Source organism: Pollachius pollachius (assembly GCF_949987615.1).
Source record: "Pollachius pollachius genome assembly, chromosome: 6".
In the NCBI taxonomy this organism is placed as follows: domain Eukaryota; kingdom Metazoa; phylum Chordata; class Actinopteri; order Gadiformes; family Gadidae; genus Pollachius; species Pollachius pollachius.
Window position 1 is genome coordinate 409,466 of NC_136939.1, and position 22,513 is coordinate 431,978.

At 54.3% G+C, this 22,513-nt stretch overlaps 1 protein-coding gene across 1 annotated transcript; it reads left to right on the forward strand.

Moving 5' to 3' along the window:
• The first annotated feature begins 983 nt into the window (after nt 1-983).
• Nucleotides 984-20,954, forward strand: rps6ka4 (ribosomal protein S6 kinase, polypeptide 4). Its single transcript, XM_079738833.1, has 18 exons — nt 984-1,854; nt 2,007-2,078; nt 3,744-3,811; nt 4,905-5,055; nt 5,906-6,021; nt 6,868-6,975; nt 7,095-7,175; nt 8,050-8,153; nt 9,123-9,273; nt 9,396-9,557; nt 11,120-11,245; nt 11,590-11,723; nt 12,382-12,475; nt 12,682-12,852; nt 14,070-14,261; nt 15,261-15,420; nt 18,158-18,321; nt 18,707-20,954. Exons 1-18 carry the CDS (start codon nt 1,773-1,775, stop codon nt 18,920-18,922), a joined length of 2,352 nt encoding a protein of 783 aa, XP_079594959.1. The 5' UTR covers nt 984-1,772; the 3' UTR covers nt 18,923-20,954.
• The last annotated feature ends 1,559 nt before the right edge of the window (nt 20,955-22,513 follow it).

Sequence of the window (22,513 nt, forward strand, 5' to 3'; positions counted from 1 at the left end):
TCGGACTAATGGCATTCCTCCCTGATGGACGGCTGTTAACCGCCCGGCACTGGTTGGTTGGTTCTGCTCTCGGCCGGGATGGGACCTAACCAGTGCTGTAAAACACTCGTTAAATGGATGTCATTGTTCTGTATCATTTATTAGAGAGATGCTTGTTGCCAGATTGCCTGGGGGATTGTTTTAGCATTTATAGAGGTCTACCGGGACATATTAAAGCCTGCCGCATTCCTGTTTGCTTGTGCTCTACTCTGGAAAGTATGCGTCACTTTTTATTACCTTGGGAGGAGATGTATAGATATAGCAGGTTTAGGTTTTATGACTAAACGGGCGTTAAGGCAATTTGCCACAGCAGTGAGTTCTTGATACACCCCACGGCGGCCGTACGGAGATAACTGCTGCTGATTGTTTTGTGAGAAGGCGTGCGACGGGCCGACCCCGGCACCGGCTGCAGGGGGGCCCCTATAGCTCAAGAGGGCCCCTATAGCTGCAGGGGGCCCCTATAGCTGCAGGGGGCCCCTATAGCTGCAGAGGGCCCCTATAGCTGTAGAGGGCCCCTATAGCTGCAGACTCCTGTTTGATGTCTGAGTGAAGGCATCTTTCATTATCATTGGAATTAGGATTCTTAATCTTAATTCAAATTGTGGTTTTAATGGGTAAAGGCTATTTAAGTCTAATCATTATTGGCCTTTGGATTACAATCATCTGTTGTGTACAGCCTAGCCCCGTTTAATATAACCTTACATTTAACATAAAAATAATTGCAATGTATAAAATAAATCCTATTGCTGTAAGGACACCTGCAGCTCATCCAAAAGTCCAGCAGGCGGCAGCCCCTCAGCTCCCAGTCTGATATCGAACTTCGCGTTATCTCCACCCTGTGCCTTTGAGAGGCTGTTGGCCGGGTCACACAGCGCCCCCTGCTGGCTGACAGGCGGGTCAAACAGCACCCCCTCCTGGCCGCCGGACGCGTTTCTACAACAGACTCGTAAAATAAAGAGTTTCTTTCATTATGACTGCGTTACCTTCCCAGCGGGATCAGGAACTACAAAGTAGAACAATCTGTAACATGATCTGGAGAACCGAAGGACGTCTATGAACCCGTAGGGACCAAGGAGAGGAGAAGAGAAGCACGGAGGTTTTCTAGAACGGTGCCGAGTTTGAAGTTTTAAAGCAACAGAGTTAGCTTGTAGCTCGCTGCGCTAGCTGGGTACATGGTTTTTCCATTATCCCAGTAAGTTACTGGTCTCGGTGGTATTATGTAGCTTCATAGGACGGCTCTCTGGTTAGATAAGACCCGATGCTGCCATTTTGTTGCTCGTCTTTAACGGCTTGGAAATCACAACAAATGTTAAAAGCTAACATGCTAACGTTAGCCTCAGATAGTCGACCCGGGCTGATGTTCTTCTTCTAACGAGAAGCTACTGGTCCCCCAGCGCGCTGCCCACTCCTCCCACTACGCCTCCCAGTACACCTCCCAGTAGTTGGTGGGGATTCGTGACCTTGTCGTGTGATGGCACGTTGAGAGTCCTGGAGTCAGACATCACCGGGGGAACCACAGGAGAGTGAGGCACCGCCGCAGGAGGTCAGGTGGTCGTGACATCCTGCAACTACAGCTTCCAGAGACTCCGTCACGATGGGCTTTTGTTGTTTCCTGTAATCCACGACCACTGTCGACCTGGTTATTCAGACTAACCTGGTTAGTCTGCTGAACGCCATAGATAAACAGCAGTATTGATAAGCTATTGATCCCGGCTGATCGACACACAGTGGGCATGCCGGGGGACACTTCAGACAGCAGCGATGACTCGGAGCCGCAGACGGCCGGCCGGACGGTCGAGCATCACATCACCAACGGTGAGCAGCGCTAACCCTGACCCTTGACCCTCACCCTTACCCCTGACCCTCAGTTTGACCCTAATCCTCACCCACATCGTGGGCCTGGCCCGTGTGTGTGTGTGTGTGTGTGAGTTATAGTTATATCATTGTATATTTGTTCCTTTATCTAGCGAACCTCACGGGCCACACGGAGAAGGTCGGGATGGAAAACTTTGAGCTGCTCAAGGTGTTGGGAACCGGAGGTGAGACTGGAGGGGGGGTTCAGACCACTGGAGGTGAGACGGGGGGGTTCAGACCACTGGAGGTGAGACTGGAGGGGGGGTTCAGACCACTGGAGGTGAGACTGGAGGGGGGGTTCAGACCACTGGAGGTGAGACTGGAGGGGGGGTTCAGACCACTGGAGGTGAGACGGGGGGGTTCAGACCACTGGAGGTGAGACGGGGGGGTTCAGACCACTGGAGGTGAGACTGGGGGGGTTCAGACCACTGGAGGTGAGACTGGAGGGGGGGTTCAGACCACTGGAGGTGAGACGGGGGGGTTCAGACCACTGGAGGTGAGACGGGGGGGTTCAGACCACTGGAGGTGAGACTGGGGGGGTTCAGACCACTGGAGGTGAGACTGGAGGGGGGGTTCAGACCACTGGAGGTGAGACGGGGGGGTTCAGACCACTGGAGGTGAGACGGGGGGGTTCAGACCACCGGAGGTGAGACGGGGGGGGTTCAGACCACTGGAGGAGAGAGTGGCTTGATAGCTCATGAATTATTTAGATACCAAACTGAAGGCTGATTGATGTTAGGATGTAGAGATCAGTCCTTAGACAACCGGATTACACCTATTGTGAAACATCAGTTAGTATTTCTTAACCATTCATTACATCCGTTTGCTAGCGTTAAGTATTGCGCAATGCAGCTGTAGTATGTTGTGAAATGACCCTTTAGTCATCGTGGAGGAAGTGTTTCTAATTATTTATCTAATTGGGTTGAATGACGTGGGCTATATCTCTACCCGTAGCAAGCAGTGTAGTGTTAGGGTTAGGTGGAGCAGTAGATCACTAGTGTTAGGGTTAGGTGGAGCAGTAGATCACTAGTGTTAGGGTTAGGTGGAGCAGTAGATCACTAGTGTTAGGGTTAGGTGGAGCAGTAGATCACTAGTGTTAGGGTTAGGTGGAGCAGTAGATCACTAGTGTTAGGGTTAGGTGGAGCAGTAGATCACTAGTGTTAGGGTTTGGTGGAGCAGTAGATCACTAGTGTAAGGGTTAGGTGGAGCAGTAGATCACTAGTGTTAGGGTTAGGTGGAGCAGTAGATCACTAGTGCTAGGGTTAGGTGGAGCAGTAGATCACTAGTGTTAGGGTTAGGTGGAGCAGTAGATCACTAGTGTTAGGGTTAGGTGGAGCAGTAGATCACTAGTGTTAGGGTTAGGTGGAGCAGTAGATCACTAGTGTTAGGGTTAGGTGGAGCAGTAGATCACTGTAGTGTAAGGGTTAGGTGGAGGTGTTTGATGGTGTTTGATGGTGTGTGTGTGATGGTGTTTGATGGTGTTTGATGGTGTGATGGTGTTTGATGGTGTTTGATGGTGTTTGATGGTGTGTGATGGTGTGTGATGGTGTGTGATGGTGTGTGATGGTGTTTGATCGTGTGTGATGGTGTTTGATGGTGTGTGATGGTGTTTGATGGTGTTTGATGGTGTTTGATGGTGTGTGATGGTGTTTGATCGTGTGTGATGGTGTTTGATGGTGTTTGATGGTGTGTGATGGTGTGTAATGGTGTGTGATGGTGTTTGATGGTGTTTGATGGTGTGTGATGGTGTTTGATCGTGTGTGATGGTGTTTGATGGTGTGTGATGGTGTTTGATGGTGTTTGATGGTGTTTGATGGTGTGTGATGGTGTTTGATGGTGTTTGTGTCCAGCCTATGGAAAGGTGTTCCTGGTGAGGAAGACCAGCGGTCATGACGATGGCCAGCTGTACGCCATGAAGGTAAGGAGGAGCTTCATATTGCCCTCTAGGGCTGGGTATTGCCAGGTACCTCACAATTCAATTCGATTCTTTAGGTCTTCATTCGATTCGATTTCGATTTGAGTGTGATACAATTGCTTCGATATCGATTCAATAATACGTGCAAATGACAATGGCAGATGACAAAAATACCTAAATATTATTTAGAATTAACCATTTCAAAATGAATTAACCATTTCATTGTGCTTTAACTAGCAAAAAGGGAATACACATGTGTATAATATTGTTCCTGAGTTAAACTTGCAGCATAAAAGTAATAATCATAACAAGGACAAATGTAAAAGGGCATGTAGGTTTAGGCCTACTCGCTTCTAGATTACAATGACTGAGTATGCTTCTTTTTTTTTATATATATTTTTTTATGGAAATCAATTTCAGAAAAGTTCTGAATCGAGAACAAATACATTGCAGTGAATTGATGAATTTATATTTTTACCCAGCCCTATTAACCCCCCACCATTCACTAGGGGTTCAGAATTATGTGTCTGGAATCGATGACTCCATGAATGATGTACATATTTAAAATATCTTGCTAAAGTGTTGATGTGGCCTGAGTGCTGCTACAGTCCCTCAGCAGCACTCAGGCCACAGTAGTACAGTCCCTCAGCAGCACTCAGGCCACAGTAGTACAGTCCCTCAGCAGCACTCAGGCCACAGTAGTACAGTCCCTCAGCAGCACTCAGGCCACAGTAGTACAGTCCCTCAGCAGCACTCAGGCCACAGTAGTACAGTCCCTCAGCAGCACTCAGGCCACAGTAGTACAGTCCCTCAGCAGCACTCAGGCCACAGTAGTACAGTCCCTCAGCAGCACTCAGGCCACAGTAGTACAGTCCCTCAGCAGCACTCAGGCCACAGTAGTACAGTCCCTCAGCAGCACTCAGGCCACAGTAGTACAGTCCCGCTCACTGCCTACAGACTGAGAGGGACTCCTTCATAGTCGTAGGCGTCCCGGTATCTGGAGCCCCCATCGCTCCCAGTGAGCCAGCAGCAGCAGCTCAGACAAACCATCAGCCTCCCCCCACCCCTCTGACGGTGGGCTGCCCCCCCCCTCCAGGTGCTGAAGAAGGCGGCCATCGTGCAGAAGGCCAAGACGACGGAGCACACGCGCACGGAGCGCCAGGTGCTGGAGCACATCCGCCAGTCGCCCTTCCTGGTGACGCTGCACTACGCCTTCCAGACCCACAGCAAGCTGCACCTCATCCTGGGTGAGTCCCCCCCCAGACAGACCCCCCCAGACAGACCCCCCCAGACAGACCCACAGCAAGCTGCACCTCATCCTGGGTGAGTCCCCCCCCAGACAGACCCCCCCAGACAGACCCCCCCAGACAGACCCACAGCAAGCTGCACCTCATCCTGGGTGAGTCCCCCCCCAGACAGACCCCCCCAGACAGACCCACAGCAAGCTGCACCTCATCCTGGGTGAGTCCCCCCCCAGACAGACCCCCCCCAGACAGACCCCCCAGACAGACCCACAGCAAGCTGCACCTCATCCTGGGTGAGTCCCCCCCCAGACAGACCCCCCCCAGACAGACCCCCCAGACAGACCCACAGCAAGCTGCACCTCATCCTGGGTGAGTCCCCCCCCAGACAGACCCCCCCAGACAGACCCCCCCAGACAGACCCACAGCAAGCTGCACCTCATCCTGGGTGAGTCCCCCCCCAGACAGACCCCCCCCCAGACAGACCCCCCCAGACAGACCCCCCCCCCCCAGGCCCCTCCCTGACGGACTGGTCCTGGCAGCAGAGCGGGAAGTGCTTCAAACAGGAAGTGAAGCGCTGTTGATGCAGCAGCACGCTTCCTCTTCACTGTTCAGGACCTCCTCTCCCGCGGCCTGGAGGGCTTCTGGTTGGCCCCCGCTCTAACTGACGCATGGCTCAGAGCCAATGGGGGCGCTCCGTCCTGCCGGCGGTCGCTGCTTTACTCTGGTCTCTCCATGGTAGAGTGATGAGCGCCCGCACACACCCCGCTGAGGTTACCCCTCATCTAGACGCCTCTCAGCACAGATCTGGGTGTTACCGGGTGCCTGGTGTGTGTGTGTGTGTGTGTGTGTCCAGACTATGTGAGCGGGGGGGAGATGTTCACCCACCTGTACCAGCGGGACCACTTCAGCGAGGAGGAGGTGCGGGTCTACATCGGGGAGATCATCCTGGCCCTGGAGCACCTGCACAAGGTGAGGCCCCTCCCACCGGCTCCCCTCAGCCAATCCCACGCCGGGAGGTCCCGGGTACTCCCAGATGGACAGGAAGGCGGGATTATAGGCAGAGCACTAAGCAATACATTGTCATGATTACCATAGCAACAAGTTAGATATTTCACCCTTAATGTATTCTTCAGTCTTCAAACGTTCTCCTTATGAAATTGATCAGACAACGCATGCACACACACACATATATATATATATATATATATATATATATATATATATATATATATATATATATATATATATATATATATATAGTAGATCATTGAATGTTTTTCTGTTTCACATCTTGAAACGCATGGCCTAGGGCGCTCCCACAGGTTGTGGGTCCGATTCCCGTCGGCACCCTTATTAACCGGGCCCCTCAATAATAAGGTTCTCTGTATTCTCTGTACGTCGCTGCGTCGCGTTACCGTGATTCATCCACAGCGACTGTTTAAAGGGTCAATTGAACCTAAGATGTGTGTGCTACAGAAACGGTCCATCATTATAGTATCTATAATCCAGTTGATTAGCCTCGCATCGCCCCCATGACCTCCAGGTACCAATCAAGAGGTGTAATGGTGCTGTGACACGGCACAGTGCAGCTCCTCCTTATTACACGTCTTCTTCAGGAATGAGCTCGTAAATCATCCACCCATTTTCACATTAGAGCGCGTGTCATTAGACCGCGAGGTCACCGGCGGCCAAGGTCTCAGGTGTTTCTGGGTGGGGAGCTCTCCTTTTGTGAGGAGGAGGAGGAGGAGGAGGGTTCTACTGTCTCGGTGGGTCCAGGTGGTTCCGGGGGTGAAGCTCTGCTCTTGTTGTGGACAGCTGGGCATCGTGTACCGAGACATCAAGCTGGAGAACATCCTCCTGGACAGCGAGGGACACATCGTGCTGACGGACTTCGGCCTCAGCAAAGAGTTCCTGGAGGAGGAGGTGGGTGGAGCCAGTGGACCAGGACTGGTTGACATGTTGGTGGTTGAAGGCCTTTACAGACCACCAGGTGGTTCCTCACAGTGCTGAACCCTAACCCTGTCCCTCTGGTCCTGATGCAGCGCGAGAGGACCTACTCCTTCTGCGGCACCATAGAGTACATGGCCCCGGAGATCATCCGAGGCAAGGCGGGCCACGGCATGGTGAGACCCCCAAGACCCCCCAGTGGGTCCCCTGCAGAAACACCTTGTGGAGGCTCCTACACCCTGGGCCTGCCCCCCCCCAGGGCCCGCCCCCCCCAGGGCCTCACCCCCCCCCAGTGGGTCCCCCCCAGTGGGTCCTGTCCCCCCCCAGTGGGTCCTTTCCCCCCCAGTGGTTCCTTCCCCCCCCCAGTGGTCCTTTCCCCCCCCCAGTGGTTCCTCCCCCCCCCCAGTGGGTCAGGGCCCCCCCAGTGGTCCTTTCCCCCCCAGTGGTTCCTTCCCCCCCTTCAGTGGTTCCTCCCCCCCCCCAGTGGTTCCTTCCCCCCCCCCAGTGGTTCCTCCCCCCCCCCAGTGGTCCTTTCCCCCCCCCAGTGGTTCCTCCCCCCCCCCAGTGGTCCTTTCCCCCCCCCAGTGGTTCCTCCCCCCCCCAGTGGGTCAGGGCCCCCCGTTGCTCCAGGGCCTTGTCCCTGGAGACCAAACCAGATCATTAAAGTTGGATCTATTATTGGTTGGTTTGTAACTTCTATATTTCTTATATATTCATACCACCGGACCGGTTGAAGTGGTCTTCTATATCTGTAAAAGTTTTCTCCCTCTTCAAGTTTTAGAATAAAAGTATGTACATGTGTAAAGGTATATTCTCCCCCTCTGTCTCTCTCTCTCCCTTTCTCTCTCTGTCTCTCTCTCTCCCTCTCTCTCTCTGTCTCTCTCTCTCCCTCTCTCTCTCTCCCTCTCTCTCTCTGTCTCTCTCTCTCCCTCTCTCTCTCTCTCTCTCTCTCTCCATCTCTGTCTCTCTCTCTCTCCCTCTCTCTCTGTCTCTCCCCCTCTCTCTCTCTCCCCCTCTCTCTCTCTCCCCCTCTCTCTCTCCCCCCCCCAGTGTGTGGACTGGTGGAGCCTGGGCATCCTGATGTTTGAGCTGCTGACGGGGGCGTCTCCCTTCACCCTGGAGGGGGAGAGGAACTCTCAGAGCGAGGTCTCCAAGTGAGTGGTCCTCACGCCGCCCTCCATCTGCGTCCAATGCCACAATTCAATTTCAAAGAGCTTCATTGGCATCGGAAATAAAAACCGGAGCGTTTTATATTAAACAAAGGGACGATATCAATATCTCGTACTACGAAACGGTAACGATCTCTACCTTGCTATATTTATCTTTCCCTCCCTCTATATTTTACTCTCCCGCCTCGCTCCCTCCCTCTCTTAATTTCTCGCTCATTAACTCGTGCACCATCTGCTGGTTCATCACCTGGTTCCGCCCTCCCTGACCCACTCCTCTCCCCTCCACCAGCCAACATCCACTAACAATCCCTGATCACCCTCCCAACCAACCCTGTGGTGCTCCTCTCTCCGTCATATCTCCTGGTTCCTCCTCCAGCTCCACTCTGGGCTGTCTGCTCACCGCCGGCCGCTCCTGCTAACTATCCATTATATCCATCAGATTTACACAGTCCACTCACTCTGTCTCTCGACGCTTACACATTCAGATTCGGTCTTCTAACAAGCCCAGAGTGTCTGAGCTAAAGCTTTAGTACTTTACAGGAACAGTGTTTAGTGTCCCACGTGGGGGCTCCTCTCTAGCAGAACATCTCCTTAGTGTTTAGTGTCCCACGTGGGGGCTCCTCTCTAGCAGAACATCTCCTTAGTGTTTAGTGTCCCACGTGGGGGCTCCTCTCTAGCAGAACTTCTCCTTAGTGTTTAGTGTCCCACGTGGGGGCTCCTCTCTAGCAGAACTTCTCCTTAGTGTTTAGTGTCCCACGTGGGGGCTCCTCTCTAGCAGAACTTCTCCTTAGTGTTTAGTGTCCCACGTGGGGGCTCCTCTCTAGCAGAACTTCTCCTTAGTGTTTAGTGTCCCACGTGGGGGCTCCTCTCTAGCAGAACTTCTCCTTAGTGTTTAGTGTCCCACGTGGGGGCTCCTCTCTAGCAGAACTTCTCCATGTCCTTGTGTGTCCTCAGACGGATACTGCGCTGCGACCCGCCCTTCCCCTCCATGATCGAGCCGGTGGCTCAGGACCTTCTGAAGAAGCTGCTGGTCAAAGACCCCCACCGGCGGCTGGGCTCGGGCCCCCGCGGGGCCCAGGACATCAAGGCCCACCCCTTCTTCAAGGTGATCTTCTCCTCCTCGCTCCCGTTCCGTTCCCCCCCCCCCCGCGTCCTCCAGGAGGTCTCTGGGGGGGGTGACCTCCGAGGGGAACAGCCTGCTCATTAGCTGTCCCCGTGTCTCCTCAGGGGCTGAGCTGGGCCGAGCTGGCGGAGAAGAAGGTGGCCAGCCCCTTCAAGCCCGAGCTGAAGAACGAGCTGGACACGGGCAACTTCGCGGAGGAGTTCACGGGCATGGATCCGGTGTACTCCCCCGCCGTCACCCCTCCCAGCACGGACCGGCTGTTCCAGGTACGGCCCTCCTCCCCACCTCCTCCTCCCCACCTCCTGCCCCCACCTCCTCCTCCTCACCTCCTCCTCCTCCTCACCTCCTCCTCCTCCTCACCTCCTCCTCCCCCACCTCCTGCCCCCACCTCCTCCTCCCCACCTCCTCCTCCCCACCTCCTCCACCCCCACCTCCTGCCCCCACCTCCTCCACCCCACCTTCTGCCCCCACATCCTCCTCCCCACCTCCTCCACCCCCTGCTCCTCCTCCTCACCTCCTACTCCCCACCTTCTCCTCCCCACCTCCTGCCCCCACCTCCTCCACCCCACCTCCTCCACCCCCACCTCCTGCCCCCACCTCCTCCTCCCCACCTCCTCCTCCCCACCTCCTCCACCCCCACCTCCTCCTCCCCACCTCCTCCTCCCCACCTCCTCCACCCCCACCTCCTCCACCCCCACCTCCTGCCCCCACCTCCTCCTCCCCACCTCGTCCACCCCCTGCTCCTCCACCCCCACCTCCTCCACCCTCACCTCCTCCTCCCCACCTCCTCCACCCCCACCTTCTGCCCCCACCTCCTCCACCTCCTCCTCCCCACCTTCTGCCCCCACCTCCTCCTCCCCACCTCCTCCACCCCCTGCTCCTCCACCCCCACCTCCTCCTCCCCACCTCCTCCACCCCCACCTTCTGCCCCCACCTTCTGCCCCCACCTCCTCCTCTCCACCTCCTCCACCCCCACCTCCTGCCCCCACCTTCTGCCCCCACCTCCTCCTCCTCCACCCCCACCTCCTCCTCCTCCGCCCCCACCTCCTCCTCCTCCGCCCCCACCTCCTCCTCCTCCGCCCCCACCTCCTCCTCCTCCACCCCCACCTCCTCCACCCCCACCTTCTGCCCCCACCTCCTCCGCCCCCACCTCCTCCAACCCACCATCCTCCACCCCCACCTCCTCCACCTCCTCCTCCTCCACCTCCTTCACCTCCTCCTCCTCCACCTCCACCTCCTCCACCCCCACCTTCTGCCCCCACCTCCTCCGCCCCCACCTCCTCCAACCCACCATCCTCCACCCCCACCTCCTCCACCCCCTCCTCCTCCTCCTCCTCCTCCACCCCCACCTCCTCCAACCCACCATCCTCCGCCCCCTCCTCCTCCTCCTCCACCCCCTGCTCCTCCGCCCCCTCCTCCTCCACCTCCCCCACCTCCTCCTCCTCCTCCTCCTCCACCCTACCCCCCTCCTGCACAAGCAGAAACTGTCTGCCTCAATAGTTTAGTCATTTTAAATTCTGCTTCGAGGGTAAAGGTTAAAGGATTCGGACTCCAGCTGTGCAGCGGTGTTAGCACACCTACACCCGCTGGTGTCCAGGGAACGATACGATCACAATAATAAATAGACGGAGGGATTCAACCTCCTAGCTAAAAGTATTTTCTAACTTTGTTTTTCTCCTTTTCCGTTTCTCTTGAATCCTTACACTTACGGATCCATTAAGATGTTCCTTTTATATCTTTAGACTCTTGTGTCTTTACATGTTTTAAATCCATGTTCTCTGTCTGTTGAAACCCCCTCCAACTTCCCACCTCTGCTGCTTGCTGTCAGGGGTACTCGTTCATCGCTCCCTCCATCCTGTTCAACAAGAACGCCGTCATGGGCGACTTCATCCAGAGCCAGATGGGAGGCGACCGGCCCGGCTCGGCCAGCGTCCAGCGCAGCGCCATGCTGGCGGTACGCAGCGCTCTGAGCCTCTCTAAGCTACTCACCAGCCGTCCTACTGCCCTTAAAGGCCCAAAGGGTCCTTGGTCGTCCTGTAGGGTGCAGCAGATTCACATAAGCTGTTAGCTTGTACCCCCTCTTTAACCTCGTAGAGATTCTCACTCCTTTCCGTGTTTGCTCTGGAGAATCTCCCAGATGGGCCTTTGCCATGTCCTCAGTCTTATTGATACTACCTATAGTTGTTGTTATGGATATTATAGTACTAGTTATAGATATTGATATTAGATAGTTTGATACTAACTATAGTTATAGTTATAGATATGATAGTTATAGTTATATTGATGTCTCTGTTCCAGGAGTCCCAGTTCTTCCTGAGCTACACGCTGTGTCTCCAGGGCCGGCCGCTGGGCGAGGGCAGCTTCTCCGTCTGCAGGAAGTGTCGCCACATCCAGAGCGGCCTGGACTACGCCGTGAAGATCGTCAGCCGACGGTGAGGTCTGATCTGGATCAGGACCGGTCTGATCCGGTCTCCTCTGGGTAGACTGTGTGTCCGTGTGTCTGTCTCCTCTGGGTGACTGTGTGTCTGTGGTCTGTCTCCTCTGTGTCTGTGTGTCTGTCTCCTCTGTGTCTGTGGTCTGTCTCCTCTGTGTCTGTGGTCTGTCTCCTGAGTGTCTGTGGTCTGTCTCCTCTGGGTGTCTGTCTCCTCTGGGTGACTCTGTCTGTGTGTCTGTCTCCTCTGTGTCTGTGGTCTGTCTCCTCTGTGTCTGTGGTCTGTCTCCTCTGTGTCTGTGGTCTGTCTCCTCTGGGTGACTCTGTCTTTGTGTCTGTCTCCTCTGGGTGTCTGTCTCCTCTGGGTGACTCTGTCTGTGTGTCTGTCTCCTCTGTGTCTGTGGTCTGTCTCCTCTGTGTCTGTGGTCTGTGTCCTCTGTGTCTGTGGTCTGTCTCCTCTGTGTCTGTGGTCTGTCTCCTCTGTGTCTGTGGTCTGTCTCCTCTGTGTCTGTGGTCTGTCTCCTCTGTGTCTGTGGTCTGTCTCCTCTGTCTGTGGTCTGTCTCCTCTGTGTCTGTGGTCTGTCTCCTCTGTGTCTGTGGTCTGTCTCCTCTGGGTGACTCTGTCTGTGTGTCTGCCTACTCTGGGTGTCTGTCTGTAGGATGGAGCAGAACACCCAGAGTGAGATCGCGGCTCTGCGGCAGTGTGAAGGCCACCCCAACATCGTGAAGCTGCACGAGGTGTACACCGACCAGGTACCAGTGGTGTAGTATTATGGTCTGTTCTCCTGCAGTACCTCCCTGGTGGTGTAGTATTATGGTCTGTTCTCCTGCAGTACCTCCCTGGTGGTGTAGTATTATGGTCTGTTCTCCTGCAGTACCTCCCTGGTGATGTAGTATTGTGGTCTGTTCTCCTGCAGTACCTCCCTGGTGATGTAATATTGTGGTCTGTTCTCCTGCAGTACCACACCTACCTGGTGATGGAGCTGCTGGGTGGAGGAGAGCTGCTGGAGCGCATCCGGAGGAAGAAGCTGTTTGGCGAGGCGGAGGCCAGCCAGCTGCTCCGTCACCTGGTGTCCGCTGTCAGCCACATGCACGAGGCAGGGGTGGTGCACCGCGACCTCAAGCCAGAGGTGTGTGTGTGTGTGTGTGTGTGTGTGTGTGTGTGTGTTTGTGTGTGTGTGTGTGTGTGTGTGTGTGTGTGTGTGTGTGTGTGTGTGTGTGTGTGTGTGTGTGTGTGAATTTTTATTGGCCCTGGATAGTCGTTAGTTTGGTTCGCTAACTAACTACCCCATAACCTTGTATTTATCTTTTACGGCCTGTTGAGCCTTTATGGGGGTGGGGGGCTGAAAGAGAGGAGAATGACGACTAGTCGTTAGCCTAGCGGTGGGGGGTGGAGACTAGCCGTTAGCCTAGCGTTGGGGGAATGGAGACTAGCTGTGAGCCTAGCAGTGAAGCCTCGAGACTAGCCATTGGCTAAGCGGTGGGAGGTGGAGACTAGCCGTTAGCTTAGCGGTGGGAGGTGGAGACTAGCCGTTAGCTTAGCGGTGGGAGATGGAGACTAGCCGTTAGCTTAGCGGTGGGAGGTGGAGACTAGCCCTTAGCTTAGCGGTGGGAGGTGGAGACTAGCCATTAGCTTAGCGGTGGGAGGTGGAGACTAGCTGTTAGCTTAGCGGTGGGAGGTGGAGACTAGCCGTTAGCTTAGTGGTGGGAGGTGGAGACTAGCCGTTAGCTGAGCGGTGGGAGGTAGAGACTAGCCATTAGCTTAGCGGTGGGAGGTGGGGACTAGCCGTTAGCTTAGCGGTGGGAGGCAGGGACTAGCCGTTAGCTTAGCAGTGGGAGGTGGAGACTAGCCGTTAGCCTAGCGGTGGGTGGCGGAGACTAGCCGTTAGCTTAGCGGTGGGAGGTAGAGACTAGCCGTTAGCCTAGCGTCGGGGGCTGGAGACGAGCCGTTAGCCTAGTGGTGGGCAGTGCGGTGCGGCCTTGCGTCTTTACGAGGGCGAGCGGCGGACTGCTGCAGTGTGTAAAGTGGAGCTGGGGGACACACACACACACACACACACACACACAGGGTTCCGCTGCACTGGCACTAATAAAGGGGAGGCGTGTCATTGAGGCAGGCCTGTAGAGGCCGGGGGGAGGAGCCTCTGAGTCCTCTCACTTAAAGGCTATGTCTGATTCTACTCACTGTGGACATCGCGACGGTCATCGAATAAGATGCACAAGGTGTTCCTTAAAGGGGCAGCGTGTGGACTACACACTGTGGTGTGTATGGAGGAGGTGAGGAGAGGAGGAGATAAGGAGTAGGTGAGGAGGTGCGGAGGAGGTGCTGAGTGTCCTCTCCCTCCAGAACGTGCTGTTTGCGGACGAGGCGGAGGACGCGGTGCTGAAGGTGATCGACTTTGGGTTTGCGCGGCTGTGCCCGGCGGGGGGCGGGCCGCTGAAGACGCCCTGCTTCACCCTGCAGTATGCCGCCCCCGAGCTGTTTGACGCCGCAGGCTACGACAAGGCCTGCGACCTCTGGAGCCTCGGGGTCATCCTGGTGAGCCCCAGCCTCACCCTTAGACCGGTCACTGACGGGATCTGGAGCTGGAGGCTCTTCTTCCTGTAGGATCGACTTCCTGTATGCTTCACTTCCTGTATGCTTCACTTCCTGTATGCTCCACTCCCTGTATGCTTCACTTCCTGTATGCTCCACTCCCTGTATGCTTCACTTCCTGTATGCTCTATTTCCTGTATGCTCCACTCCCTGTATGCTCTACTCCCTGTATGCTTCACTTCCTGTATGCTTCACTCCCTGTATGCTCTACTTCCTGTATGCTCTACTTCCTGTATGCTCTATTTCCTGTATGCTCCACTCCCTGTATGCTCTACTTCCTGTATGCTCTACTTCCTGTATGCTCTATTTCCTGTATGCTCCACTCCCTGTATGCTCTACTTCCTGTAGGCTGTACTTCCTGTACGCTTCACTTAGTGTGTGTTCCTTAGTCTCCATGACGACGGCAGCCTGTCGGACCCTGTGTGTTCCGTTGCCGTGACTACCATAGTAACCATGACCAGCTTAGTAAGGACCGTGGTAAATGTGACAACTGTAGTAGCTTACGTGTGAGTCTGTGTGTGTGTGTTTGTGTGACTGTGTGTGTGTGTGTCTCTGTGTGGGTGTGTGTGTCTGTGTGTGTGTGTGTGTGTCTCTGTGTGTGTGTGTGTGTGTGTGTGTCTCTCTGTCTGTGTGTGTGTGTGTGTGTGTGTCTCTCTGTGTGTGTGTGTGTGTGTGTGTGTGTGTGTGTCTCTCTGTCTGTGTGTGTGTGTGTGTGTGTGTGTGTCTCTCTGTCTGTGTGTGTGTGTGTGTGTCTCTGTGTGTGTGTGTGTGTGTGTCTCTCTGTGTGTGTGTGTGTGTCTCTGTGTGTGTGTCTCTCTGTCTGTGTGTGTGTGTGTGTGTGTCTCTGTGTGTGTGTGTGTCTCTGTGTGTGTGTGTGTGTGTGTGTCTCTCTCTGTGTGTGTGTGTGTCTCTGTGTGTGTGTGTGTGTGTGTGTGTGTGCAGTACACCATGCTGTCCGGCCAGGTCCCGTTCAACAGCGAGCAGCGCGGGATGACCTCGTCCTACGCCTCTGACATCATGCAGAAGATCAAGGAGGGGGACTTCTCATTGGACGGCGAGGCCTGGAAGGGCGTGTCGGAGGAGGCCAAGGAGCTGGTGAAAGGTGGGCGTGGCCGGGGTCTGTGGGCAGCTTGGGCGGGGCCTCTGGATCGGCGCCCGCGGGATTGTGTTTGACGCCTCTTAATAAGGTCCAGGAAATGGCCGTGGCGTCGGCGCTCCGGCGGCGCTCCGGCGAGGCGTCCTCTCCTCCTAACGACTCGTGACAGCACGGCCCGGACCGCTCGGCCGCTGACACATCCATTTGTGTTTGTTTTCCTTTTTCCCAAAATCCTATTGGCACAGAGTGGAGGCAATGTTGGCTTCCTCGTTCATATTAGAAAACTCCCTCCCCTCCTCCTCGCCCTCTCCCTACCTCTCTCCTCCCTCCTCCTCTCCCCCTCCCTCCCTCCCCTCCTCCTCTCCCTCTCCCTACCTCTCTCCTCCCTCCTCCTCTCCCCCTCCCTCCCTCCCCTCCTCCTCTCCCTCTCTCCCCCTCCCCCCTCCTCTCCCTCTCTCCCCCTCCCCTCCTCCTCTCCCTCTCTCCCCCTCCCCTCCTCCTCCTCCCTCCCCTCCTCCTCTCCCTCTCTCACTCTCCCCCTCCCTCCCCTCCTCCTCTCCCTCTCCCTCTCTCTCTCTCCCCCTCCCTCCCTCCCCTCCTCCTCTCCCCCTCCCTCCCCTCCTCCTCTCCCTCTCCCTCCCTCTCTCCCCTTCCCTTCCCTCCTCTCTCTCTCTCCCTCTCTCCCTCTCTGCATCTTTCTCTCTCTCCCCTCCCCTCCTCCTCTCCCTCCCTCCTCTCCTTCTCTCTCCCTCCTCTCCTCTCGTACCCTCTCCTCCCTCCTATGTCCTCTCTCCCCTCTCTCTCCCTCCTCTCCCCTCCTCTCCTCCCCCTCTTCCCCCTCCTCCCCTCTGTCAGACACGTTTAGAAGGCTTAGGACGACATGTGCTTGCGTTCCATCACTTGAGCTAACGATGTAAATGCTTTGTTTGCTTCCGGCCTCCACAGATAGTATTTATTTCCTGCGGTGAAGGCTTTGGATTCCTCCTCTCTGTTCCTCCTCCTTTATTCCTGCCGTGCCTAAACCTGTGATCTGCTGACGCTCTCTGCATCGCCGTCGTGCTAATTGGCGTCGTGGTTTTCCTGTCTCCTCTAAACGTCCTCGCTCCACGTTGGTTGGGGGGGGGGGGCGTCCTCACGGCTGTCAGCTGATCTCAGCAGGGGTCCGTCAGGACCTCAGCGTTGCTCGATGTCGACAGAGAGGTGGCTGAGCTCCGCCCCTCGTATAAACCAGGACGGAACTAAAGGAGATCATCAGATCTTCATCCATCATGATAACCACGCCAACATGTTTAAGCACCGGTTGCTATGCTACAGCTGCCACACGCATGCAACGTTTAAACCGTCTTGATATCGGTTCCCCCCCCCCCCCCCCCCCCCCCTCACATCCACCCCTGACTGGTGGTGACTAACCTCCAGGGGGCTGGTCAGGCAGACTGGGGACACCTCCAGGACCCATCAATCCAACTTTATTTATTCAAGAGATCAAGAGCTTAGCCTAACCCTAACCCTGTAGTCTAACCCTAACCCTGTAGTCTAACCCTGTAGTCTAACCCTAACCCTGTAGTCTAACCCTAACCCTGTAGTCTAACCCTAACCCTGTAGTCTAACCCTGTAGTCTAACCCTAACCCTGTAGTCTAACCCTAACCCTGTAGTCTAACCCTGTAGTCTAACCCTAACCCTGTAGTCTAACCCTAACCCTGTAGTCTAACCCTGTAGTCTAACCCTAACCCTGTAGTCTAACCCTGTAGTCTACCCCTAACCCTGTAGTCTAACCCTGTAGTCTAACCCTGTAGTCTAACCCTAACCCTGTAGTCTAACTCTGTGGTCTAACCCTAACCCTGTAGTCTAACCCTGTAGTCTAACCCTGTAGTCTACCCCTAACCCTGTAGTCTAACCCTGTAGTCTAACCCTGTAGTCTAACCCTAACCCTGTAGTCTAACTCTGTGGTCTAACCCTAACCCTGTAGTCTAACCCTGTAGTCTAACCCTGTAGTCTACCCCTAACCCTGTAGTCTAACCCTGTAAACTAACCCTGTAGTCTAACCCTGTAGTCTACCCCTAACCCTGTAGTCTAACCCTGTAGTCTAACCCTAACCCTGTAGTCTAACTCTGTGGTCTAACCCTAACCCTGTAGTCTAACCCTGTAGTCTAACCCTGTAGTCTACCCCTAACCCTGTAGTCTAACCCTGTAGTCTAACCCTGTAGTCTAACCCTGTAGTCTACCCCTAACCCTGTAGTCTAACCCTGTAGTCTAACCCTAACCCTGTAGTCTAACCCTGTAGTCTAACCCTAACCCTGTAGTCTAACCCTGTAGTCTAAGCCTGTAGTCTAACCCTGTAGTCTACGCCTAACCCTGTGGTCTAACCCTGTAGTCTAACCCTGTAGTCTAACCCTGTAGTCTACCCCCTGGTCTCTGGTGGTCTAACCCCCTGGTGTCTGGTGGTCTAACCCCCTGGTCTCTGGGGTCTCACCCCCTGGTCTCTGGGGTCTCACTCCCTGGTGTCTGGTGGTCTCACCCCCTGGTCTCTGGGGTCTAACCCCCTGGTGTCTGGTGGTCTAACCCCCTGGTCTCTGGTGGTCTAACCCCCTGGTGTCTGGTGGTCTTACCCCCTGGTCTCTGGGGTCTCACTCCCTGGTGTCTGGTGGTCTCACCCCCTGGTCTCTGGGGTCTCACTCCCTGGTGTCTGGTGGTGTCACCCCCTGGTCTCTGGGGGTCTAACCCCTGCTCTCTGGGGGTCCCTAGGTCTGCTGACGGTGGACCCTGAGAAGCGTCTGAAGCTGGCGGACCTGAAGCAGGACCCCTGGCTCCAGGGTGGGGCCCCCATGTCCACCACGCCCCTCTGCACCCCCGACGTGCTGGAGTCCAGCGGGCCCACCGTCAGGACCTATGTCAACGCCACCTACAAGGTGAGCCTGACCCCCCCCCAAACTAGAAGACATAAATGATGAAAGGGGACCTATACCACCAGGGGTGAGTGTGATTAGCCTTACAAGCTGTTTCGTGATGAGATGAGCAACGTTTACTTCAGTCCACCGGGTACGCTGATCTATCCAGCACAGATCTAGGTGGACACGCCCACTAGTGATGTCATATGGGGCAGGTTTTCGAAACAGCTTGTAAGGCTAATCACACTCAGCCCTGGTGGTATAATATGTCCCTTTAAGGTTTGAATCAAAATGCATATGAAATATCGATAGTGATAAGACGGCCCTCTGATGCATACAAAGCCCACAGCTCACTCACTCACTCGCTCACTCACTCGCTCGCTCACCCCCCCCCCCCCCCCCCCAGGCATTTAACCGGGGGAAGCGCGAGGGCTTCTTCCTGAAGAGCGTGGACAACGCTCCGCTGGCCAAGAGACGCAAGCTGAAGATGACCAGCACGGGGGTGGAGACCCGCTGGAGCTCCTCCTCCTCCTCCTCCACCTCCTCCTCCTCCGCCTCCTCAGCCTCCGTCAAGAAGTCCAAATCACAGCCCAGCCAACCGGTGGCCCTGGAGAAGAGCTAGCCCAGCCAACCGGTGGCCCTGGAGAAGAGCTAGCCCAGCCAACCGGTGGCCCTGGAGAAGAGCTAGCCCAGCCAACCGGTGGCGCCGGAGAAGAGCTAGCGCCGCTAATCCTGCTAGCGCTGTTAGCCCTGCTAGCCTGAGCCGCCCGAGGAGAGAGCCGGGTGGCGATGACTCAAAGGTCAAAGGTTCTTCTAACGGCTGAACAGTTCAGACAGGAACCTGAAGACCAGCGGGGGGGGTTTATATTTGGATATTTCATTACAGAGTTATGATTATGATTGTTTTGTGTTCATTGCCGTGCTTATGCAATCGATTGGATGGGTGGAGACGGGATGTACAGTAGATCCCCGGATCACTATAGTACAGTAGATCCCCTGATCACCATAGTACAGGAGATCACCTGATCACCATAGTACAGTAGATCACCATAGTACAGTAGATCCCCTGATCACCGTAGTACAGTAGATCACCTGATCACTGTAGTACAGTAGATCACCGTAGTACAGTAGATCACCAGTTCAGTAGATCCCCTGATCACGGTAGTACAGTAGATCCCCTGATCACCGTAGTAGAGTAGATCACCCGATCACCGTAGTACAGTTGATCCCCTGATCACCGTAGTACAGTAGATCAACTGATCACTGTACTACAGTAGATTACCTGATCACCATAGTACAGGAGATCACCTGATCACTGTACTACAGTAGATCACCATAGTACAGGAGATCACTTGATCACTGTAGTACAGTAGATCCCCTGATCAACATAGTACAGTAGATCCCATGATCACAATAGTACAGGAGATCCCCTGATCACAATAGTACAGGAGATCCCCTGATCACTTTAGTACAGTAGATCACCTGATCACCGTAGTGCAGGAGATCCCCTGATCACCATAGTACTGTAGATCACCTGATCACCGTAGTAGAGTAGATCACTAGTACAGTAGATCAGCTGATCAACGTCATACAGTAGATCACCTGATCAGGTCATCTGACTGTTGTGATGACACAGCTCTCTGGTCAGCTGACTGCTGTGATGTCATAACATTCTGAAAAGAACATTGTACAAAAGTATATAAAAAAGGGGGTTCCTGTTTAGTGGGACGTGAACCTGACCTCACGGGGACAAAGGGAAGGGCCTCGACCTAAAGCCATACTTACGATGAGGAGACGGAGGAATCAAAGGAACTCTTGTGAAAACATGGATTTGCACATGACAGAAACGGTCGCCACTGCGACAGACACTTCGCAACAGCGACAGACGGTTTTTAATCCTAGTATCTTCTCCTTTTCCTGCTTACTCCCTGTTGTGTATTACTATTACATTACCTGTAGAGTTACTATTACATTACCTAGAGCGCTACGAGGGCACCTGTCTGCAAACCAGCAGCCCAACCCAGTCCAGCACTGGGCTGGTCCTCTGATCCTCTGCCAGCTGGGTTGAACTCCATCTGGGATCCACTCAGCTTGAGACGGCCTGAACAGAGGCCTCACCTGAGCCGGTTAACCGGTCTGGCTGGTTAACCGGTCCGGCTGGTTACCCGGTCCGGCTGGTTACCCGGTCCGGCTGGTTAACCGGTCCGGCTGGTTAACCGGTCTGGCTGGTTAACCGGTCTGGCTGGTTACCCGGTCTGGCTGGTTAACCGGTCCGACTCGTTAACCGGTCTGGCTGGTTAACCGCTGGTTAACCGGTCCGGCTGGTTAACCGGTCCGACTCGTTAACTGGTCTGGCTGGTTACCCGGTCTGGCTGGTTACCCGGTCTGGCTGGTTACCCGGTCTGGCTGGTTACCCGGTCTGGCTGGTTAACCGGTCCGACTCGTTAACCGGTCTGGCTGGTTAACCGCTGGTTAACCGGTCCGGCTGGTTAACCGGTCCGACTCGTTAACTGGTCTGGCTGGTTACCCGGTCTGGCTGGTTACCCGGTCTGGCTGGTTACCCGGTCTGAGGGGTGCAGCTGGTAACCAGGCGTTGCGCCGGCAGGGCGCGGCCCTGGGGAGACAGACAGACAGGCGGGGGTGGAGCGGGAGAACCTTACGGGCGGTGCCTCCATCAGCAGAGGAGGAGGCGGGGGTGGGTCTCCAGGGGGAGGGGGTCCCGGGGGTCCCGGTCCATCGGATCGTAGCTTCACTGAGGATGCTCCCCTCTCCGAATGGTGAGCGAGGGATGGGGCAGGACAGATAAACATCTGTTTCCTGATGTTTCTAAACACTTTAAAAGCGGGGCTTAGCGTGGGAGAGGTGGTCTAATGTCCTGAAGGTTTGAGCTGAGCTCTGCTGAAGGATCGATGACGAGAGAGGCTGCAGAATGGGCTCGACTTTAGTGGTTTTTTAAAAGGCATTTGTAGTGGAAATGAGTTTGTTGAGGATGGGAAGCTGAGGCGCGTCGAGTCGACCTCGCAGTAACTGAACCACTCCGATGAACCGTTCAGACAGCAGATCTGTGTTCAAAGCCTCCTGCTCAGCCAATCAGTTCAAAGTGCTTTATGTGGTGTGGCCCTGGCCTTAATTAGGTTTATGTTTTTGGCTTCTGGTCGTTAATTAGAGCACATCATTTCACCTTCAAATTAAAAGTCACTAATTATAGTATGACGAGGATTTGAAAAAAAGTATTTTAAATCAGATAGGACCTTGATTTCAGATCTTTGTACATGTACATATGTCTCTCTCTCTTAATGTGGGGTTTGAATCAATGAGTACTAGCATTGTTTTTATACACTCTTTTATTTTTACATGGATGAAGCACAAATATTCATCTGATCGATCGATAAAACACATTTCAGCATTAAAGGCTGCGCTTTCTTTAGTATTTATTAATTAGTGGATTATTTTGTCTGTGTTTTTAATGCCTTGGCTATGGGCTAGATATCTTGCTTTTGGTTTATTTGTATATTCTGGAGCAGCTTTGGTTATTGAGTTATGAGTTCCTGTATAACTTTGGTGTTTTGTGTTTCTCTCCTCACTGCCTCCCCTCTATTGTATTTTTATATAAGATATTGCGTTTGTGTATTAAAATAGTAAGAATATCCACTTTTTTTTCTCATGAACCGCGCTTGCATTGGTGTTGATATTCTGATGACTCGTTTTGTCGTGATAAATGCTATTTTTCCTGTTTTTTTCATTTTGTAATTGTCTTGATCTCATTGAGAAGCACTGAGGTTTGACTTGAAACATTCGGCATCATAGACTGCCTCGTGAGATGTGGTGCAAAATAAAGATTACTATTGGATATACCCCCCCTCTGTCATATCCTGTTGCCTCCGATGTCGTATCCTGTTAACATCGTCTTCATCAACGTCTTCATCGTATCCAGAGATACGAATCCAGAGAGCAGGTAACAAGAACAGCCATGATGGGGGGGGTGGGGCTGTGTGTTTGATCCCCCAGGTCCACAGACCACCTGTAGACCTCCCGGAGCGAGGACCCCCCCTAGACCCTTGCTGCCCTACGACCTGGACCACTACATGGGGGGGTGGACCACTACGTGGGGGGTGGGCTCCTCTGTTCCCTTCCCTGGGCCGCTGCCCTCGGTAGCTTTACTATCGCTTTGTGTGGAGGTATAATTTCATTTCACTATGAAAGCCTTTTCTGT

Bases quoted from the DNA above. Each gene is read 5' to 3' on its own strand.
- rps6ka4 (XM_079738833.1), top strand. From the start codon at position 1,773: ATGCCGGGGGACACTTCAGACAGCAGCGATGACTCGGAGCCGCAGACG. The intron at 1,855-2,006 runs GTGAGCAGCGCT...TCCTTTATCTAG, and splicing joins CGAGCATCACATCACCAACG to CGAACCTCACGGGCCACACG. The intron at 3,812-4,904 runs GTAAGGAGGAGC...CCCCCCCTCCAG, and splicing joins GCCAGCTGTACGCCATGAAG to GTGCTGAAGAAGGCGGCCAT.